This window comes from Sciurus carolinensis, chromosome 15 (genome assembly GCF_902686445.1).
Source record: "Sciurus carolinensis chromosome 15, mSciCar1.2, whole genome shotgun sequence".
In the NCBI taxonomy this organism is placed as follows: Eukaryota; Metazoa; Chordata; class Mammalia; order Rodentia; family Sciuridae; genus Sciurus; species Sciurus carolinensis.
The window spans coordinates 13510354-13527001 of record NC_062227.1 but is presented as its reverse complement, the minus strand read 5'-3'; the positions used below and the strand labels follow the sequence as shown (position 1 = coordinate 13527001).

Sequence of the window (16648 nt, the reverse complement as noted above, 5' to 3'; positions counted from 1 at the left end):
AGTTATTATGGGTTGGATTCAGGAACACACCAGCAGTGTTTGAGGTACAAAGTCACTCAGTGATGATGTAAAATTCTCAAGCTCTTTATTGGTATTATTAATTGAATAAGCAAGACATTAGATTCTGTTTTGAAGTAGCTTTCCAGTGCCTAATTTTGACTTACAAACTTCTGCCCTGGTTTATTTGTGGAAATGAGTGAACAAATGAAGCACCAATGTTAAAATGAAGCTCCAGTGCTAAAATGTAAAGGTGTTTAATGATGGCCTCCTTTCTTCTCTTACACCCTTCAGGGGGAACTCAGCGATTACCGCGTGCCATCGGGATGTCCCTGGCCAAGGAACTCATCTTCTCTGCACGAGTGCTTGATGGCCAGGAAGCCAAAGCAGTGGGCTTGATCAGCCATGTCCTGGAGCAGAACCAGGAGGGGGATGCTGCCTACAGAAAGGCCCTGGACCTGGCAAGAGAGTTTCTACCTCAGGTACTGCTGACTGGAGTTCCTCTGCGTCTCAGTTCAGATGATGTCTAGCGCATAGACTAAGACAGCAGTCACCTCACACACCCACTGTGTCCTTGGCGGACTTTCCAGTTTAACATTTCTGGTTTTACAGCGATGATGTTAAGATCCTTCAAAATTAAAATTAAAATTAAAATTTGAAGATGATCCAAGGGTGATATTGTGACCACACTTTGATTATATTTCACATGAACAGCATTTGGCACCTGTGGCACCACTTCCTACCAAATTGTTTTGTTTACCAGCTGAGTGCCCCTCTCGTTGTGCCCCTGGGAGAGAGGGCAGTGGGTGGGCTGTTACACTGGACCACCCCGAAGTCAAAACACATGGAAGTACACAGCTTCCTTCTAAGAAGGAGACTGATCTATATGTCTAACTGGGCTTTCACTGTGATGGCTTTGTTTGGGTGAGCTGCTCGAGAAGCTGTAGTTTTACGTATTGTGTTTCTTTCTTTTTCTGATCATATGGGTATTGCTTTGAGGCTTTAATGCATGTTGCATATCCTCACAAGTACACTTAAAAAATCTGGAGCATACATGCAGTTATTTGAGTGTGACTGTACGTGAGAAACATTCATAACAGTGCATTGATGTTCCTTTTTAAGGGATTTCTTTTCTGTCACTCAGGTATATTTTTTCAAATATTCCTTTGGTCTTAAATCACAGATTAAAGGATTTAAACTTAAGAGGAAAAATCTCCTTTTGCTGTGTAAGTGATTAGTCATAATCTCTTTATCCCTCATGGAGCTTGAAGTTTTATATCTCCTCTAACCAACCATTTCTGGAGTCAAAATAAGTTCTTCTCTAAACTAGGTTTACTTACCCCAAACGGGATTTATAACCTGTTTGGGGTCATTGATCCTTTTAGGACTGTCATGAAGTCACTCTTCAAAACAGTGATGTACCCCCCACATCTGTCCAGAGTTCCACCGTTTCAGAAGGTTCTCATCATCTCAGCACGTGAGAGCTGCTCTCAGACCTTGGTCCTGTCCTACTCTGATGTGCTCATCTCCAGAGCTGCACACAGGGCCATACTGTGGAACTGGCTTCTACAGCCACATTTGGGTATTGATGCTGCTGTACTCCTTCTTAATTAACTTGTAAGCTATGGGCTCCCTAAGGGAAGAGCCCTTCTATAACTTACTCCCTGTGTGAGGTGACACTGAGCCTTTTACTCAGTAGATGCTAGGTGCTATTGAACTGATGGAGAGAGAGCAAACAGAAAGAATTTACTGCTGTCAAAAGAGACTTTCATTATAACCTTGGTATTTCCCCAAAGTATTAGGGAATTATCTACCTAAAGACAGATTAAAGGTATAAGTGTCAGGGAAAGTAATAGTTTAAACATTGGTTTAATGGCTTTGCTTGGCTTGAAATCCTATGACCAGAGTATATTTAAATTGAAACGGAGGGGTGTGTCCAAGAAAGGTCACGGCACCATTCTGATTATTTGTGGTGCTGCATGACCTGAGTATGTGGCTCCGTGCTCCAGAGCTCCACGTAGGAGGCTCATGAACTCCTTGGTTTCCAGCTTGCGTTTTCTCCCATGAACCTCAGAGCAGTTAATGCGTCACTGTCCACATCCTCCTGCCTGAGAACAGGTGGCACCCTGTGCTTCCCCCTCTCCTGCTGCTGATCTGACAGTGAGCCAGACTTCATTACCACCTTGGGCAGGCTGCTTTACCTTTTATCTGAAGGGCACTCCTCTAAGAACATTAATGGTTAAAATTAAATTTTCTCCAAGTCAAACAAGTATATAAAAGGATGGAGAATGACTTGTGACGTGAAAACTATATGTACAGTTCACAAAGCAAAGTTTGAATGCAGTGATCTTTAGTTTTACATTTGTACCTTGTAACAATGATCACTCTCCAAATATGAAAAGCTTCTGTAAAGTTAGTATTTCTGAAGAATTTAGATAGGTCACATTGATTTTAGAAACCCTAGATAAGAATAAATGGCATTTCTAATGCATTTGTCCATTCATTTATTAGAGTTTTTCATTGTACCTGTTTTTTGGAACCTGCTTTGCATTTTAATTCAGAAGGCCATTCAATTCAAAATAAGCTATCAAATTCACATGTATTACCTATAAAGCAGTACTTTAGAAATTCAAAACAAGATTGAAGAACTAAATTCCATCTGGGGGAGCATAACTTTCATAGGATAGTTTGGTAAGAGTTTGTCTTCCAGAAAACACAAGTCATGTTGTCCTTCTCACAGAAGGTGCCCAACTCTTCCCTGGTGACCCAGGCACACCCATGCAACCTTGGAGCCCTGCTCAGAGGCTGTGTCTGTGGTAATCCACCATCCCCACAGTTAGTTGTACATGCTAAGGGAGGAGAGATACCGAGCCATGCCTGGATGTGGGGACACTGACCCTGCCCCAAGTGGCAGCAGGCTGGTCTTCAGCCCTAATTTCAGTCACAACTGCTAGTTAGTGTGGTATCAAACCAGAGACTTCCTTTTTCTTTCCCCTACTTAACCTCTACGGAGAGTGTTGAAGAACACTAAGCTTTCAGCTGGACGTCACTGCCTGCTGCCTTTGGGGATCTGGATCTTGCCCTAACAGAATACTGTGGCCTCTAAATAACTTGCTGATGCAACACAAATGTTATAGTTGCTGTTTAATTAAGACCTTGCAAAGCTCAGAAAAGAAATTTTCCATCTAGTGGCTCATAACTGTTGTTGGCCATGCCATGGATCCAGCAATGGGAATTTCTGAATTTTACCAAGGTGTACAACATAATTTGCATAAATAGTAATTAAAATTTGTTTAATATGAATTTTAGGGACCTGTTGCAATGAGAGTGGCAAAACTAGCAATTAATCAAGGAATGGAGGTAAGTTCCTTAATGCTCGTTTATTGTTAAAATTAATAGTGGAGATTTAATCTAAATGAACCATGTTTAGACTTTTGAAGATTTTTTTGTGTGTTTTGTTTTTTGGTACTAAGGATTGAACCCAGGGCACTTAACCACTGAGCTATGCCCCAGCCCTTTTCTATTTTTATTTTGAGACAGGGTCTTGCCAGGTTGCCCAGGCTGGCTTAGAACTTGTGATCCTTGTGCCTCCGCCTCCCTGGTTGCTGGGATTACAGGCCTGTGCCACTGCACCTAACTTCTACATTATTGCTCAGTGTTCCAAAGGTTCTAAGGTTCCTTTTCGCTACATCATTGACTTCATTCTGCTATGGTTATTGCTGAGTTAGTATTATAATACAGGATTCAGAATTTTGCTGATTCTCTGCAGCTCATGGTATGGTTGTTATTTTTGCCATTGAATTAATTAGACAGATTCATTGACTAGTAGTAATTCATTGAAAACCAAAGTAAAAAGGCATTCTGTGCCTCTGAGCATCAGTGTCACACTGTGAAACACCTTCCGAGCAGAAGTCCCAGCTCTCAGCTCTCTCCACCTCTGACTTTTCAGCGTGTCTTCTGTAGGGTGACCTGGGCTGCCCCAGGGACGCAGCTCCAGAGTGGGGGCCTGAGCTGTGGGGAGGGGCCCGGGAGGAGCAGTGCAGGCACTCGCGCACTTGGGGCTTCCAATGACAGATAGTATATTTTGGTTAACATACAGGAATTTTGAAAAAAGGTGCTTCTCCCTTGTGGCACAGGAGCCACTTTATCACCTTTGGCTTTATGTCAGTAAAAAAGACTGAATTGTTAGCAATAAATGCAGTTTTGTAAATTTGAAAGTATTTGATTGGGTTATTCAGTGCTTTCATAATAGTGTCAGTATTAATAGCAAATACCTTACATAACCCTTACTGTGTGTCAGGCTTTCTGTGTATCCGTTAGGTGTTTTATGAAGTCTTTGCCGGGATTAACTCATTTAATAATTCTCACAGTACCACCCCTTCTTCAATTTGGTGAGTACTATGATTTACCGCTTATTCAGACTCTTCTCTGAAGCACAGAGAGGTTAAGTAACTTTCCCAAGTTACTCAGCTCCCAAGTTGTAGTGTCAGGATTTGAATCCAGGAAACCTGATCTCAGGTCTGTCCTACTGATCATATTACTGATTGGTGGCACTATATCAAGAGATTCTGTTCTTTTGGGATAGGGCTATTTAATTTGAATTTATATTGAATATACCATATTTTACAAAGTTATTTCTGTTGAAATGAATTATGTTTTCATCCTCAGGTTGACTTAGTAACAGGATTAGCCATAGAAGAAGCATGTTATGCTCAGGTATGTAATATAATCATAAATTCAGTAAGAACACACCCTTCCCAATTATGTTTACCTTCTGGGTATTTCAAATGAAGTATGTATCACTCAGCAAGATTTCCTTTATTCTCTTTCCACAATCATACAAATTGGTTGAAATTAGTTTTTTCTTCTATTACCAACTCCTACTACTGCCTCTGCTCAATCTTGTCTCCACGATTTAGAAAACTTGGAGTAACTCATTAGTACTGCTCGTGCTGTTGCTTCCTAGCTGGGCGTACTTGGCCTTCTCTGGCTGTGGCCTTTGCTTCGCACTCGAGTCAGGGAGGTGGTGGATGGCAGTGGGCGTGTGCCTCCCATGCAGCCACCATGTGTGAGATTCACTGGCTTCTCAAGTTCTGAGCCTCCTTTCCTGCCCACTGAAAGTTCACTAATGAAATAATAGTTTTCTTTTTTATGTACAGATTAATAGTTCTGTCGAAGAAGGAAATGTTTTTCTTTCTTCTTTTTCCCTAAAAGATATAACTTTAAGGGCATCTAAAAAGCAAGAGTTTTATTCTACCTTTCCTGAGAGTCCCATTAAAGTGTGGTAGAGGTATAAATAGGAGCAGTATCTAGAGTGTTGCTCTGTGTCTGTTCTGCATATATAAGTGAGCTGCGGTTGATGAGTAATTCCCATGAATGAAGTAAATCCTCAGTGTCACATACACATGGATATATATGTACATACCTGTATATAAAGCATGTTTGACTGAACATTTAAAGAAGAAATACCACTTCTGTAATCTCTCCCAGAAAATAGATGTGAAAGGTACAGTGCTGACCTGTTCAGTGAGGGTAGAGTTATCCCAACACCTAACCCGGAGGAAGACATCGCAAGAGAAGAAAAGGATCTACAAGTGTCCCTCATGAGTTGGCCAAAACAAATGAAATTTATTCATACATGCAAGGCTTGTTCAACATACAAAAATCTATCAGTGTAATCCATCATATCAACAGGCTGAAGAAGGAGGAATTTTGTATGATCATATCAATTAGAGCTCAAGAAACATTTGACAGAATTCAGTACCCATTCATGATAAAAACTCTGAGCAAACTATGAATAGAGTGAACTTTTTCAACTTGATGAGAACATCTACAGAAAACTCGCTGACATGGTACTTAATGATCAGGAACCAGGCAAGGGATGCCCCCCCCAACACTATTATGCCTTTTCAATATCTTATTGGGGGTCTTAGCTAAATGCAATGAAAGAAAAAAAGAATAAAAGATGTACATATTGAGAAGAAAAAACTAAAACTCTTCACAGATGACATGATTGTCTAAGTAGGAAATCCCAAAGACCCATCCAAACAAATCCCTCATAAGCAGTTAACAGCAAAATGCCACAATACAAGGTTAATATCCAAAAGTTGGTTGCTTCCCTATATAGCAGCAGTGAAGAATTGGAATTCAAAAAAGTAACAGATAAGATCTATAGGAATAAAACTAAAAATCCCTGCAGAAAGAGGCCAAGATCCAAATAAATAGAAGAACAATCCTTGTTCCTAGTTAGGAAGATTCAATTGTTAAAATGTTAGTTCTTCCCAATTTAATCTATAAGTGTAATGCAATCCCAATAAAATTCCCAACAAATTACATTGTGAATATTGACAAAGTATTCTAGAGTTCATTTGTGAAGTCCAAACATACAAAATAACCAGCGTAGTATTGCCAGAGAACAAAGCTAGAAGACTGGCATTACCTGGCTTCAAGACTCAGCAGTGAGCTACAGTAATCTCGATGTTGTGGCATTGGTGGAAGAACAAATGGTGGACAAGGAACAGAATTGAGTGCCAGTAGTAGACCCATGTGAATGTAGCCAGCTGACGTTTTGACAGAGGAGCAGAGGCAGGTCAGTGGAGAGGGACATCTTGAAGACAAGTGACACAGAAACATCTGGATGTTCACAGGACAGGAACAAGTCCAGACACTAACCTTGCACTTCTCACAAAATTCAGTTCAAAGTGAATTAGAACCCTTAATGTGAAATAAGAAACTCTCACACTTGCAGAAGATGATCTAACAGAAAAGCTCTGTGGGTTTGGCAATGACTTTTTAGCCACAACACCAAAAAGCACAATCCATGAAAGAAAAAAATTGACATTTGACTTTGTTAGCAACCTGCTCAGTGAAAGACACTGCTAAAGAATGGGAGGTACAGACTGGGAGAAAAGTCTTCCAAAACACATATGTGATGTAGGTTGTATCCAAAACATACAAAGAACCATTAAGACTCAATCAACAACCCAATTAAACAATGAACAAAAATGCTGAACACATACCTGTCTAGGGTAGATGGCAAATAATCAGAGAAATGTTGCCAGTTTCTGAGAAAGCGCAGGTTGGACGATGAGATGCCAGGACAACCTATTAGAATGACTAAAATCTAAAACCCTGCGGGTATCAGGTGCTAGTAAGCATGTGGAGCTATAGACGCTCTCAGTCATTGCTGTTGAGAATGTAATTGGTTCAGACTTTGTGAGACAGTTGGGCAGTTTCGTGCAGAACTGACATGCTCTCACTATATGATCCAGCAGTTATGCTATTGGTTGTTTATCCAAATAAGTTGAAATTTTATGTCCACCCAAAACCCTGCACACCAAGCTTTATTTATAATTGCCAAAACTTAGGAGCAGTCAAGATGTAAGCCTTCAGGAGGACAGTGGATAGACTAGTACATCTAGTAGTGGAATATTATACAGCAGTAAAAAGACAGGAACTATCAAACATGTAAAGATGATGTAAAGGGGCCTTTAATGCATATTACCTTGTGAAAGAATTCCTTCTACAAAGGCTGTTCTGTGATTCCAATTCAGTGACAAGGCAAACCTGTAGAGGCAGTTTTGACTGACAGGTTAGAGATGAGTAGGCAGAGGATGTTTATAGCAGTGAAACTTCTATATAGTACTGTCATGGTGAACATGTGACGTTGCATTTGTTAAAACCCATAGAACGTGCAACACAAGATGAACGCTAACGGAAACCGAACTTTAGTTTTAATGTGTCAGTATTGGTTCATCACTGTGACAGGTGTAACACACTAATGGCAGGAGGAAACTGGGGCGCAGCTTTAGGAGCTCTGCTTTCTCGGGTTTTTTTTTAAACCTAAGCTGCTCTTAAAAAATAATCTTTTAATTTTATAAATCCATAGTGAAAAAACTTATTTGAAGTAATTAAAGTCAATGTGGTCACACAATCCAAATTGTTCAAATGACTAGTAGTTCTCAAAATTTTGGAATGAGTTTCTGACTAGTTTTCTTAGATACCGTCTGATAAATTTTTACTGTTGTCTGTTGTGTTTTTCATTTTTGGTATACTTTTTTTTTTTTCTTAGACCATTCCAACAAAAGACAGACTTGAAGGTCTTCTTGCTTTTAAAGAGAAAAGGCCCCCTCGCTATAAAGGAGAGTAGAAGAAACGGAAGTTCTAACGATGCCAGTGTAATAAAGGTACTTCTGGAAGTGTCTTTCAGATCCACTCTGATGCCTCAGCACACGGAATCTCAATGACCAAAGTGAAGAGCGAGTTCCTCCGTGTAGTGTGTCGAGCATCTGGAATGAACCAGAACATGTGTACTTCATACCAATGTGTATTATGTTACATTCATTCAGATTTATAAAGCAAGTAGCATATATTGTCAAAAAACAGATTAAAAATTAGGTATATGTTTTTATTCCTGCATATGAGGCTTTCCGTTCTTAATTTTTTTAATGTGAATAATTTATATATTGCATATTCTAGGGAATAATATTGATTATATGTCTACTGTGCTCCATTAAGAAAATAAAATTATTTCTGTATACCAAAAATGTGAAATCATACCAAATAAAGTTTGTAAGTGATTATGCACATAGGAACAGATACACGCATACATCTCAACCTGAAAAATGAACTGACAGATATTCTGAGTGAAAACTACCTAATATAAATAAAATCAGTGAAAAGAAAACTTGGGAACTATTCTTCCCCCATCCTTTTTCAGCTGACTAAATCATCATGTGTGGACTTTAGAAGAAACTGTCCCATGCCATTTCCACCTGCTGACCTCCTGACGTTGTCCAGGAACACACTGTTGGTAGTGGAGAGTTAGTCCAGTTAGAGACCAGGCCAACGAGCTGTGAAGCCCACAGGAGGCTGGTGCTCCTGTGCTTTTAAAACCGCCTCCCACCAGATACACCCAGCCCTCTGGTGAAAAAAGGCCTGGAAGTTGATAAAGGAAGGGATAAATGGTGTACCCCGGGGTGGACCTCAGAAATGGTGTGGGCGATGGATTGGGTGAGGTGGAGACTACCCTCTGCTTCCTTGCCCCAGCAAATCGCATCTGGTTTCTATAAGGGAAGGAGTTGGACACACGGCCCTTTCTCCTAAACGGGCAGGTTATGCCTTCCTACTGTAGCGGGACAAGTAGGGTAAAGCATTCATAAAAGGAGAGGCCCAGGGGCGTCTGAGTGACTGGGACCAGGCCTGGGAAAGCAGCTAGATGGCAGGTATTCGGGGAACTGTGGACCATGTTAGAATGCTAATAACTTGAGAGAGAGCTTTCCTTGGCATTCGTTTTGTCAAGCCTGACTTCCTTGGGGAGAGGTTCTCAGTTCTGCGCCTGGTCATGCTGGAGACAAGCCTTCATTTTATCAGACAGCTGGGAGCTCCCTGTCCAGGAGCAGCGCAGCAGGCTTCCGCCTGCCCTCCGAATGCATCCCAGGCCTCTCTGCTTCCTCCTGAGGAGACTGGAGGAGGTACCTTTACATCTTCTTCCCAGGGACACCATTGCTGTTAGAAGGCATCCAGACTTAATTCTTAGAATCCTGAAACTTTTAATATTTAATTTGGGAACTTGAACCCTCAGTCTCAGTTCTAAAATTCTTAAAGTGGCAGAGATGGACAGCTGTCTTTGCTGACACGTGTGCCAAGGTGAGGGCCGCTTTCTTATCACCTGAGGTGCTGAGAGTGCAGATTTCAGACGATAGCTCCGTTGATCAGAGTAAATATAGAAGGAGCTTATTAAAATTCATGTTCGGCCCTCTGGTGACTGTATCTGGTGGCATGCACGCTTGTTTACTGATAAAACTTGCTGAGCTTGTTTCATGCATGATAATTTGCACATAAAGTGGTAGTGCTTGTTCTCAGAGTGCTTTAAAGGTTTCAGGGCCATTTGGTCTTGTCCGTGACTTGCTAAAATGCCACTTCTGTTTTAACTGAGCAGGAAGTAATTATGTTAATGGGAAAAGGCTTATTAAGAGTGTGCTGAGTGACTTGTCTGTCCGGCTTGGATTCACAGGCCAGGCTGCTAGTGCTGACTGAGCACCGTTTAGCTTCCTAACATGTTCTGATTGAGTCACTGGGGTGTATATGAATGTCAAGTCATATAGTGAAATCAGCAAGATGAAAGTGTCTGTCCAGTCCTCGTGTGAGCATTCACCTATCTTGATTTTCTTTTCACAGAACTAACAAAAGGTTGGGGAGGGGGCTGTGCCGCCTCGGGAGGGGCAGCTGCTTGCACTGGTCTGTGAACCGCAATGCTTGTCCTCCAGCCCGGAGTGTCTGTGTTTCTCTGAACCATGTCAGCTATAAGGCATGCTGGAAATACTATGGATTTGTCCCCTATGTCTAGATTAGGTTAAAGGGTTGGGGGCGGGGAGTGAGAAGAATGAAGGAACTTTAGATTATGTAGAAGGAAATGAGAGGGAGCAGGGTATGAAAAATGGTGGACTGAGACAGACATCATTACCCTACGTACATATATGATTACACAAATGGTATGAATCTGTACCGTGCACAGTCATAGAAACGAAATGATCTACCCCATGTGTGTACAATGAATCAAAATGCAGTCTAATAAATAAATGAATAATTAGGAAAAAAAATAAAGCTCAGAAGAGGAGGAAGATTGATCAGGCACAATTATAATTAAGGGGATGAAAGCCCAATAAAGAGGAAAAGCGTTTTACTTTGCTTTATCTCTCAGCATGAGGTCTAATGGTTCCGAAATAGTTTAGCACTGGCTAATTTTTAACTTACTTAGGACAGAAAAAAAAAAATCTCCAAGGGACTGAACTTCTGAGGCAAGAGAAGAGTTCTAATGATGGCTAAGAGTTGGACTTTCTGTGATTCATTTCTGTAACTTAAAAGATCACATCAAGTTTGTGTTTGTTCTCTTTAATAATAGATCTGGTTTTCCCATCAATGAAATCCCCCCTTTTAGTTATCAAAAAAACTTGTCACAAGTGTCACTTTTCCATCAGCACTTAGGAGAGTGCTCTATATGTGGGCCATAGTAGTGAAGTGTCGATTCTTGAATGCAGTACTTAAAAAAATTCATATTTCATATGGGCTTGTCCCTGGCTGGGTATTGACCCTCTTCCTCACTTGACCTCAATTTTCACTCATAGTGACAGGCTCCACATTTGCTCTTGTTTGGGGTCCAAAGATCCTAGCAGGCTGGCATGTTTCAACAATCAGGCTGTCCTAGTTAAATGTTAACTGATATCAGGTCACTATTTACTGAACTTTATCAGAATGCCAAGATTATTTTTCCCATAATATATTAAAGAGTAACTACACATGATATATATGTGTCACAAAAGAAGAAAGACAACATTTCAAAGTTACTTAGTTACTAATATTTTGTGAAAACCACTTATCTGCATTCATGAAGCAGAACAGGAATTGTGATTTGGGCTCCTTTGGGAAGTGGAAAAGTGGTGGATTTAAACCCTCTGCTCAAAAATATCTGCATCTTAGGCCCTAAAACTCACTCTTTCAAATGCCTTTGAATTTTTCTTCATCCTTTGCTTTGGGAACCGCCAACATTTCAGCTACCCCCAGAAGGCATAGCTAATCTTCAAACAACTTGTTGGACGGTACTTGTTTTTCAGGATAATTCTAGGCTAAAGAGCTGGGTGCCTGATGGGTAAAATAAAGAACCCCAAGGCAGACGTTCACACCCCAGGTGTCAGGACCAGCCCTGGAATATTCATCCATGCAACGTGCTCAGGAGGCTTGGAGAAAAGATGTCCACTTGGTGAATGGACCATTCCCTGGGGACTTGAGCTCACAGTAATGTCAGCTCTTTTCTAAAGTTTGAATGTACCAGTCTTGGCTGAGGGTTGTACCTCTGTGGTAGAGCATTTGCTTAATATGCGGGAGGACCTGGGTTTCACCCCTGGCAACGCACACCCACAAAAACCAGTATTATATAGTACATCTCGGGACGTTTTGCGAGAGCACTGAACGTACCCTGTGACTGAGGTGAGCAGGCGAGGCTAGGTATTGTCATTGCAGTAATGCCTGCGTTCGTAGGTAGTCTTCCTCCACCTTTGTGACCCCCCAGAAGGGTCTACACTGCAGTTCTTCCCGTGGCATGGGGAGGGGACCACACCTGATTCCAATCCCACAGCAGGGCTGGGATGGAGACAAGGATTGAACTTGGAGCTAATTACATTTTTCACTGTTGAACTTGAAAGCAGACATTGCAGGGAGACCCAGTTGGACTGGGCGTGGTCTATATAAAAATGCTTTCTAATTTGTATGGTCTTATACAGATGAGCTCATGATACTTCATTTGTTTTGTATTTCAGAAGAGACCTGTTGGGATAAGGATGTGGGTTTTACAGCCATAGCTTTTCAGAGACACGCCTGAGAACCTGGGGCATTCATCCTGGAAAAGAGACATCTAGGGAAGCATGGTGGCCGCCATCAGTGGAACTGGGATCACTTCCCAGTTTGAATATTGGATCTTCGGAGGCTACCATGAGGGCAAGAGGAAGATAAGCCACTGTCCCTCCTTCACGACTGTGCGGTTGTCCAGACACAAGAGATGAGGAGTGTGTGTATCATGGCTGGAGAGCAAAAGCTAATCAAGACTTTGACAGGTCCAGAAACTGCTCCCGGCCTCTAGAGTGGGAGGCAGAAAGTGGGCCATCACGGGGCAGGCCAGCAGCTGTGGGAGCTGGTGGGCTGGAGCAAGAGGATGGCTCTCCTGCAGCGTGTGCTGGTTTGCCTGCCTTCAGCACTGAGGCAGACTCAGTGGATGTGACAGATGGTCACTGGTCCCAGACAAAGAAGACAGGTGCATGCCAAGACGCAGCAGGTAGCTAGCTACCTTGACCCTTGGGATGATCCAGTTTTAGAAATTTTAGTTTAAAAAAAAAAAAAATCATGATGCTTGAGTGTCATAGTACCAGTTTCAGGGACCAGGGTAGATGGATCGGCCTGGAAAAAGATGTCATTTTCTCATCACCCTGTTGGGTTTCATGTGGTTGTCTTGCCTTCCCTGACAGAGGAGATGATGGAGGACTCCATCCCCTAAGGTGAGCCCTGTCCAGGCAGAGAGCAGGTCTGACTGAGTGTCTGCAAAATCACACTGTCATTGAGTTGCTGCTCAGGACAACATACTTTAAGTGATGATGTTCACACAAAGGAAAGGGTTTCAGAGAAATTTGGAAATTGGCAAGTGCCCTCTCTCGACCTTTTCAAAAATAGTCTGAGTCACTTTCACTTTCAGCCTCTGAACCATGTTGAATGAATCCTTTGTGCAGTTTACAGAAAGTGAGGAAGTGTTTGGCAATCGAGATAAGTTCAACCTCCGAATAGCCTCTCCCGTGTTGGGTAACATTTCTTTTGAGTTGTCTATTAACACTTTACTTAAAGCACACTTTTTATGAAGGCTAGAACTTGCTTGCTTTAAAAATATAAGTAAAAGATATGTGTGACATGTCATAAGAGACAGGAAATGACAGTGACAATCAACTTGGCAGAAAGAAATTCTGTTTACTGAGGAGGGGGGATTGGTATATCTATTCTTAATACACATCAGTGGCTCTATGGTTGCTGGCTCAATACCAACACCAGCATGCACTGGGAAGTTACTTTCTTTTCCTCTGGAGTTTGTGGGAGTTTATGGTATGACGAGTGGTGGTTTATCCACTCTTCTAATGACTGATAGAGGGTGTTTATCCAGGCTGTCCACAGCACTGGTGCTCCTGAGATCAGGAATGGTGTGTGATCTTGCAGTGAACCTGCCTTCAGTCCGGGCTTAGAAAAGATTGGCAACCTTAAAACTCAGGCCCTCTGTACTCGTTTTACCGTGACTTGCAGAGTACATATGTGCACGTATGCTTCAGGTGTTTTAAAAAAACGTTTGCATGTGTACTTACAAAGATGTAGGTTGATTTCCTGGAAGACTTGACGGACGTTTTGAATTGTGTCCAGTTTCCCCAAGGGATAACTAATCTTCAGAAGTAGACTTACGGTACCAGGAAAAAAAGCCAGGTCTTGGTCCTGGGCCAGCCCTGACTCTCTTGCTGCGTGACCTCCAGCAGACGCAGAATGGAGACTGCATCTCGAAGACACGCCTCATCTTGAATATTCATCACACCTAAGAGTGGGGAGTCCCAAACCTGGCACCGGGGACAGGTATCCTCAGTAGGCACTCAGGCTCCATTTCATAACTTGTGAACGGGGTTCTGGGTTTGCAATCCTGGAGTCAGTATTGAGGAAAAGTTGCCTTGGTGATTATTTTTTAATAGATTTAATTCACATGTCATAAAAGTCATCTTCACAGTACAGTTCAGTGGTTTCTGAAGTATATTCAGAGTTGATCATGATCACTCTCTAACTCCACAATGTGTTCATTGCTCCCCAAACGAGCCCTGCTCATTCCGGTTCCCCTCAATTGTCCCTACCTCCGGTGGCTGGCAACCACTAATGTCCTATCTATCAGTGGATTTGCCTGTTCTAGACCTTTTGTATAAACAGGATGATGCCATAGATAGCCTTTGCATCTGGCTTTTTTAACTGAGCATAATCTTTTCAAGTTTTATCCTTGGCGAAGCCATGCATCAGGACTTTTTACAGCTGAAAATATTCCATTATATGTACAAGCCATATTTAGTTTATCTGGTTATCAACATTTGGGTTGTTTGCACTTTGGGAATATTATAAACAATACCATGAACATGTGTGTCGATATGTATGTGGATGTGTTATCATTTATTTTGGGTATATCTACCTGCAGAACTCCTGACACACAGGACAAGGTCACATTTAACTTTTAGAGGAGCTGCAAACTGACCACCACACCACTTTACAATCCCACCAGCAACCTCTGAGGGTTTCAGCTTCTCCCCATCTTAGTTAACACGTTATTTTTTGTGATAGACACCCTAATGGTCATGAAATAGAGTCTTACTGTGATTTGAAGCTAGTTCCCTAATGACTGATGACACTGAACAGATGTTCCTGTGCTTGCTGGTCATTTGCACATCCTCTGAAGAATTATCTTGCCCATTTAAATCAGATTGTCATTTGTTGTTGAGGATTTTTTTTTTCCTTTGGCACTGGGGAATGAACCCAGGGGCACTTAACCACTGAACCACATCCCAGCACTTTTTTATATTTTATTTAGAGACAGGGTCTCACTGTGTTACTTAGGGCCTCGCTAAGTTGCTGAGGCTGGCTTTGAACTTGTAGTCTTCCTGCCTCAGCCTCCTGAACTGCTGGGATTCCAGGTATGCACCACCGTGCCTGGCTTGTTATTGAGTTTTAAGTATTCTTTATGATTCTAGATACAAGTTCATTATCAGATATATGATTTGCAAATCTCTCCCATTCTGCAGGTTCTTTCATATTCTTGATGGTGTCCTTTGAAGCACAAAGGTTTTAAATTTCAGTGGTCTAGTTTATCTGTTCTTTCCTTTGTGGTTTAAGCCTTTGATGTCGTATTTATAACATCATTACCTAACTCAAGGTAATAAAGATTTATGTTTTTGTTCAAGAGTTTTATAGTTTTAGTTTTTACACTTAGATTTTTGATCAATTTTAGGTTAATTGAATTGCATTATCTATTTGTCAACTTATGTTTCCACCCCAAAAGCAGGTGAGGGAGGATCATCTAGAACTTTGAAAGATGCTGGAGGAGGTTTGCCCTCTTAACAATATCTTCTAACCTGTGACCGTAGGGTGTTTTTTCTACTTGGTCTTTTATTTCTTCCTGCTGTGCTTTGCAGTTTCTTGTTTATGTCCTCAACTTATTTTGTGAGACTTATTTCTGAGCATTTTACTCTTGATACCGTTGTAAGTGGAATTGTTTCCTCAATTTCATTTTTGAATTGTTCATTGCTAGTTCATAGAATTACAATTGATTTTTATATCTTGATATAAAGTAGGATTACTTTGTACTAATCGTAAGTAGTCTTTTTAGTGGGTTCTTTAGGATTCTCTATATACAAAATCATGTCATCTGAGAAGTACTAACCATATCAACAATTAACTGTTTCTAGTTCATTGATTGTTTTTATCGTGAATGGGTGTTGGATTTTGCAAAAATATGTTTTTTTCTACATCTATTGAGATTATCATGTGGTAGTTTTTTATTTTTGTTGATATGGTTATTACATTGGTTGGTTTTCAGATATTAAACCAACCTTGGTTTAATATTCCTGGGATAAATCCCTTAGTGAGAACTTTATTTCATTGTCATTGTAGGACACTAGCCTTTTGTTCAGAATTTTTGGATCTATGTTCATAAGGAACAAATAGTTTTCTTGTGGATGTCTTTGACTGGTTTGGGTATCAGAATAATATTGACCTCATAGAATAATAATAATTTTGGAAGTATTCCCTCTGTATCTAGAAGGATTTGAGTAGGATTGGTGCTAGTTCTACTTTAAATATTTAGTAGAATTCATCAGTGAAACCAATCTGTACCTTGTCTTTTCTTTGTTGTAAATATTTTGATTACTAACTCAGTCCCTTTATTTGTTATATAGCTCTATGTAGATTTTCTATTTCCTCTTGAGTCAGTTTCAGTAGCTTATCTTTTTAGGTATTTTTCTGTTTCACATAGGTTATCTAATTAGTTCACATATAATAATTGTTCATTACACTCCTTTTTACTTAATTTCCTTTACGCTCC

The 16648-nt window shown here is 40.9% G+C and overlaps 1 protein-coding gene across 4 annotated transcripts in view; it reads left to right on the top strand.

Moving 5' to 3' along the window:
• Auh (AU RNA binding methylglutaconyl-CoA hydratase) overlaps positions 1 to 8415 on the top strand; it is a 167161-nt gene extending 158746 nt beyond the window's left edge. For 2 of the 4 annotated variants that reach the window (XM_047526514.1, XM_047526512.1), the window contains 4 exons: positions 292 to 479; positions 3307 to 3357; positions 4666 to 4713; positions 8069 to 8415. In XM_047526514.1, coding sequence (XP_047382470.1) covers positions 292 to 479; positions 3307 to 3357; positions 4666 to 4713; positions 8069 to 8146 — 365 coding nt within the window. In that variant the 3' untranslated portion in view covers positions 8147 to 8415. Of the gene's footprint in view, positions 1 to 291; positions 480 to 3306; positions 3360 to 4665; positions 4714 to 8068 lie in introns of those variants that run through there. The other 2 variants (XR_007105190.1, XR_007105189.1) reach the window with 2 other exon arrangements.
• Positions 8416 to 16648: the final 8233 nt, after the last annotated feature.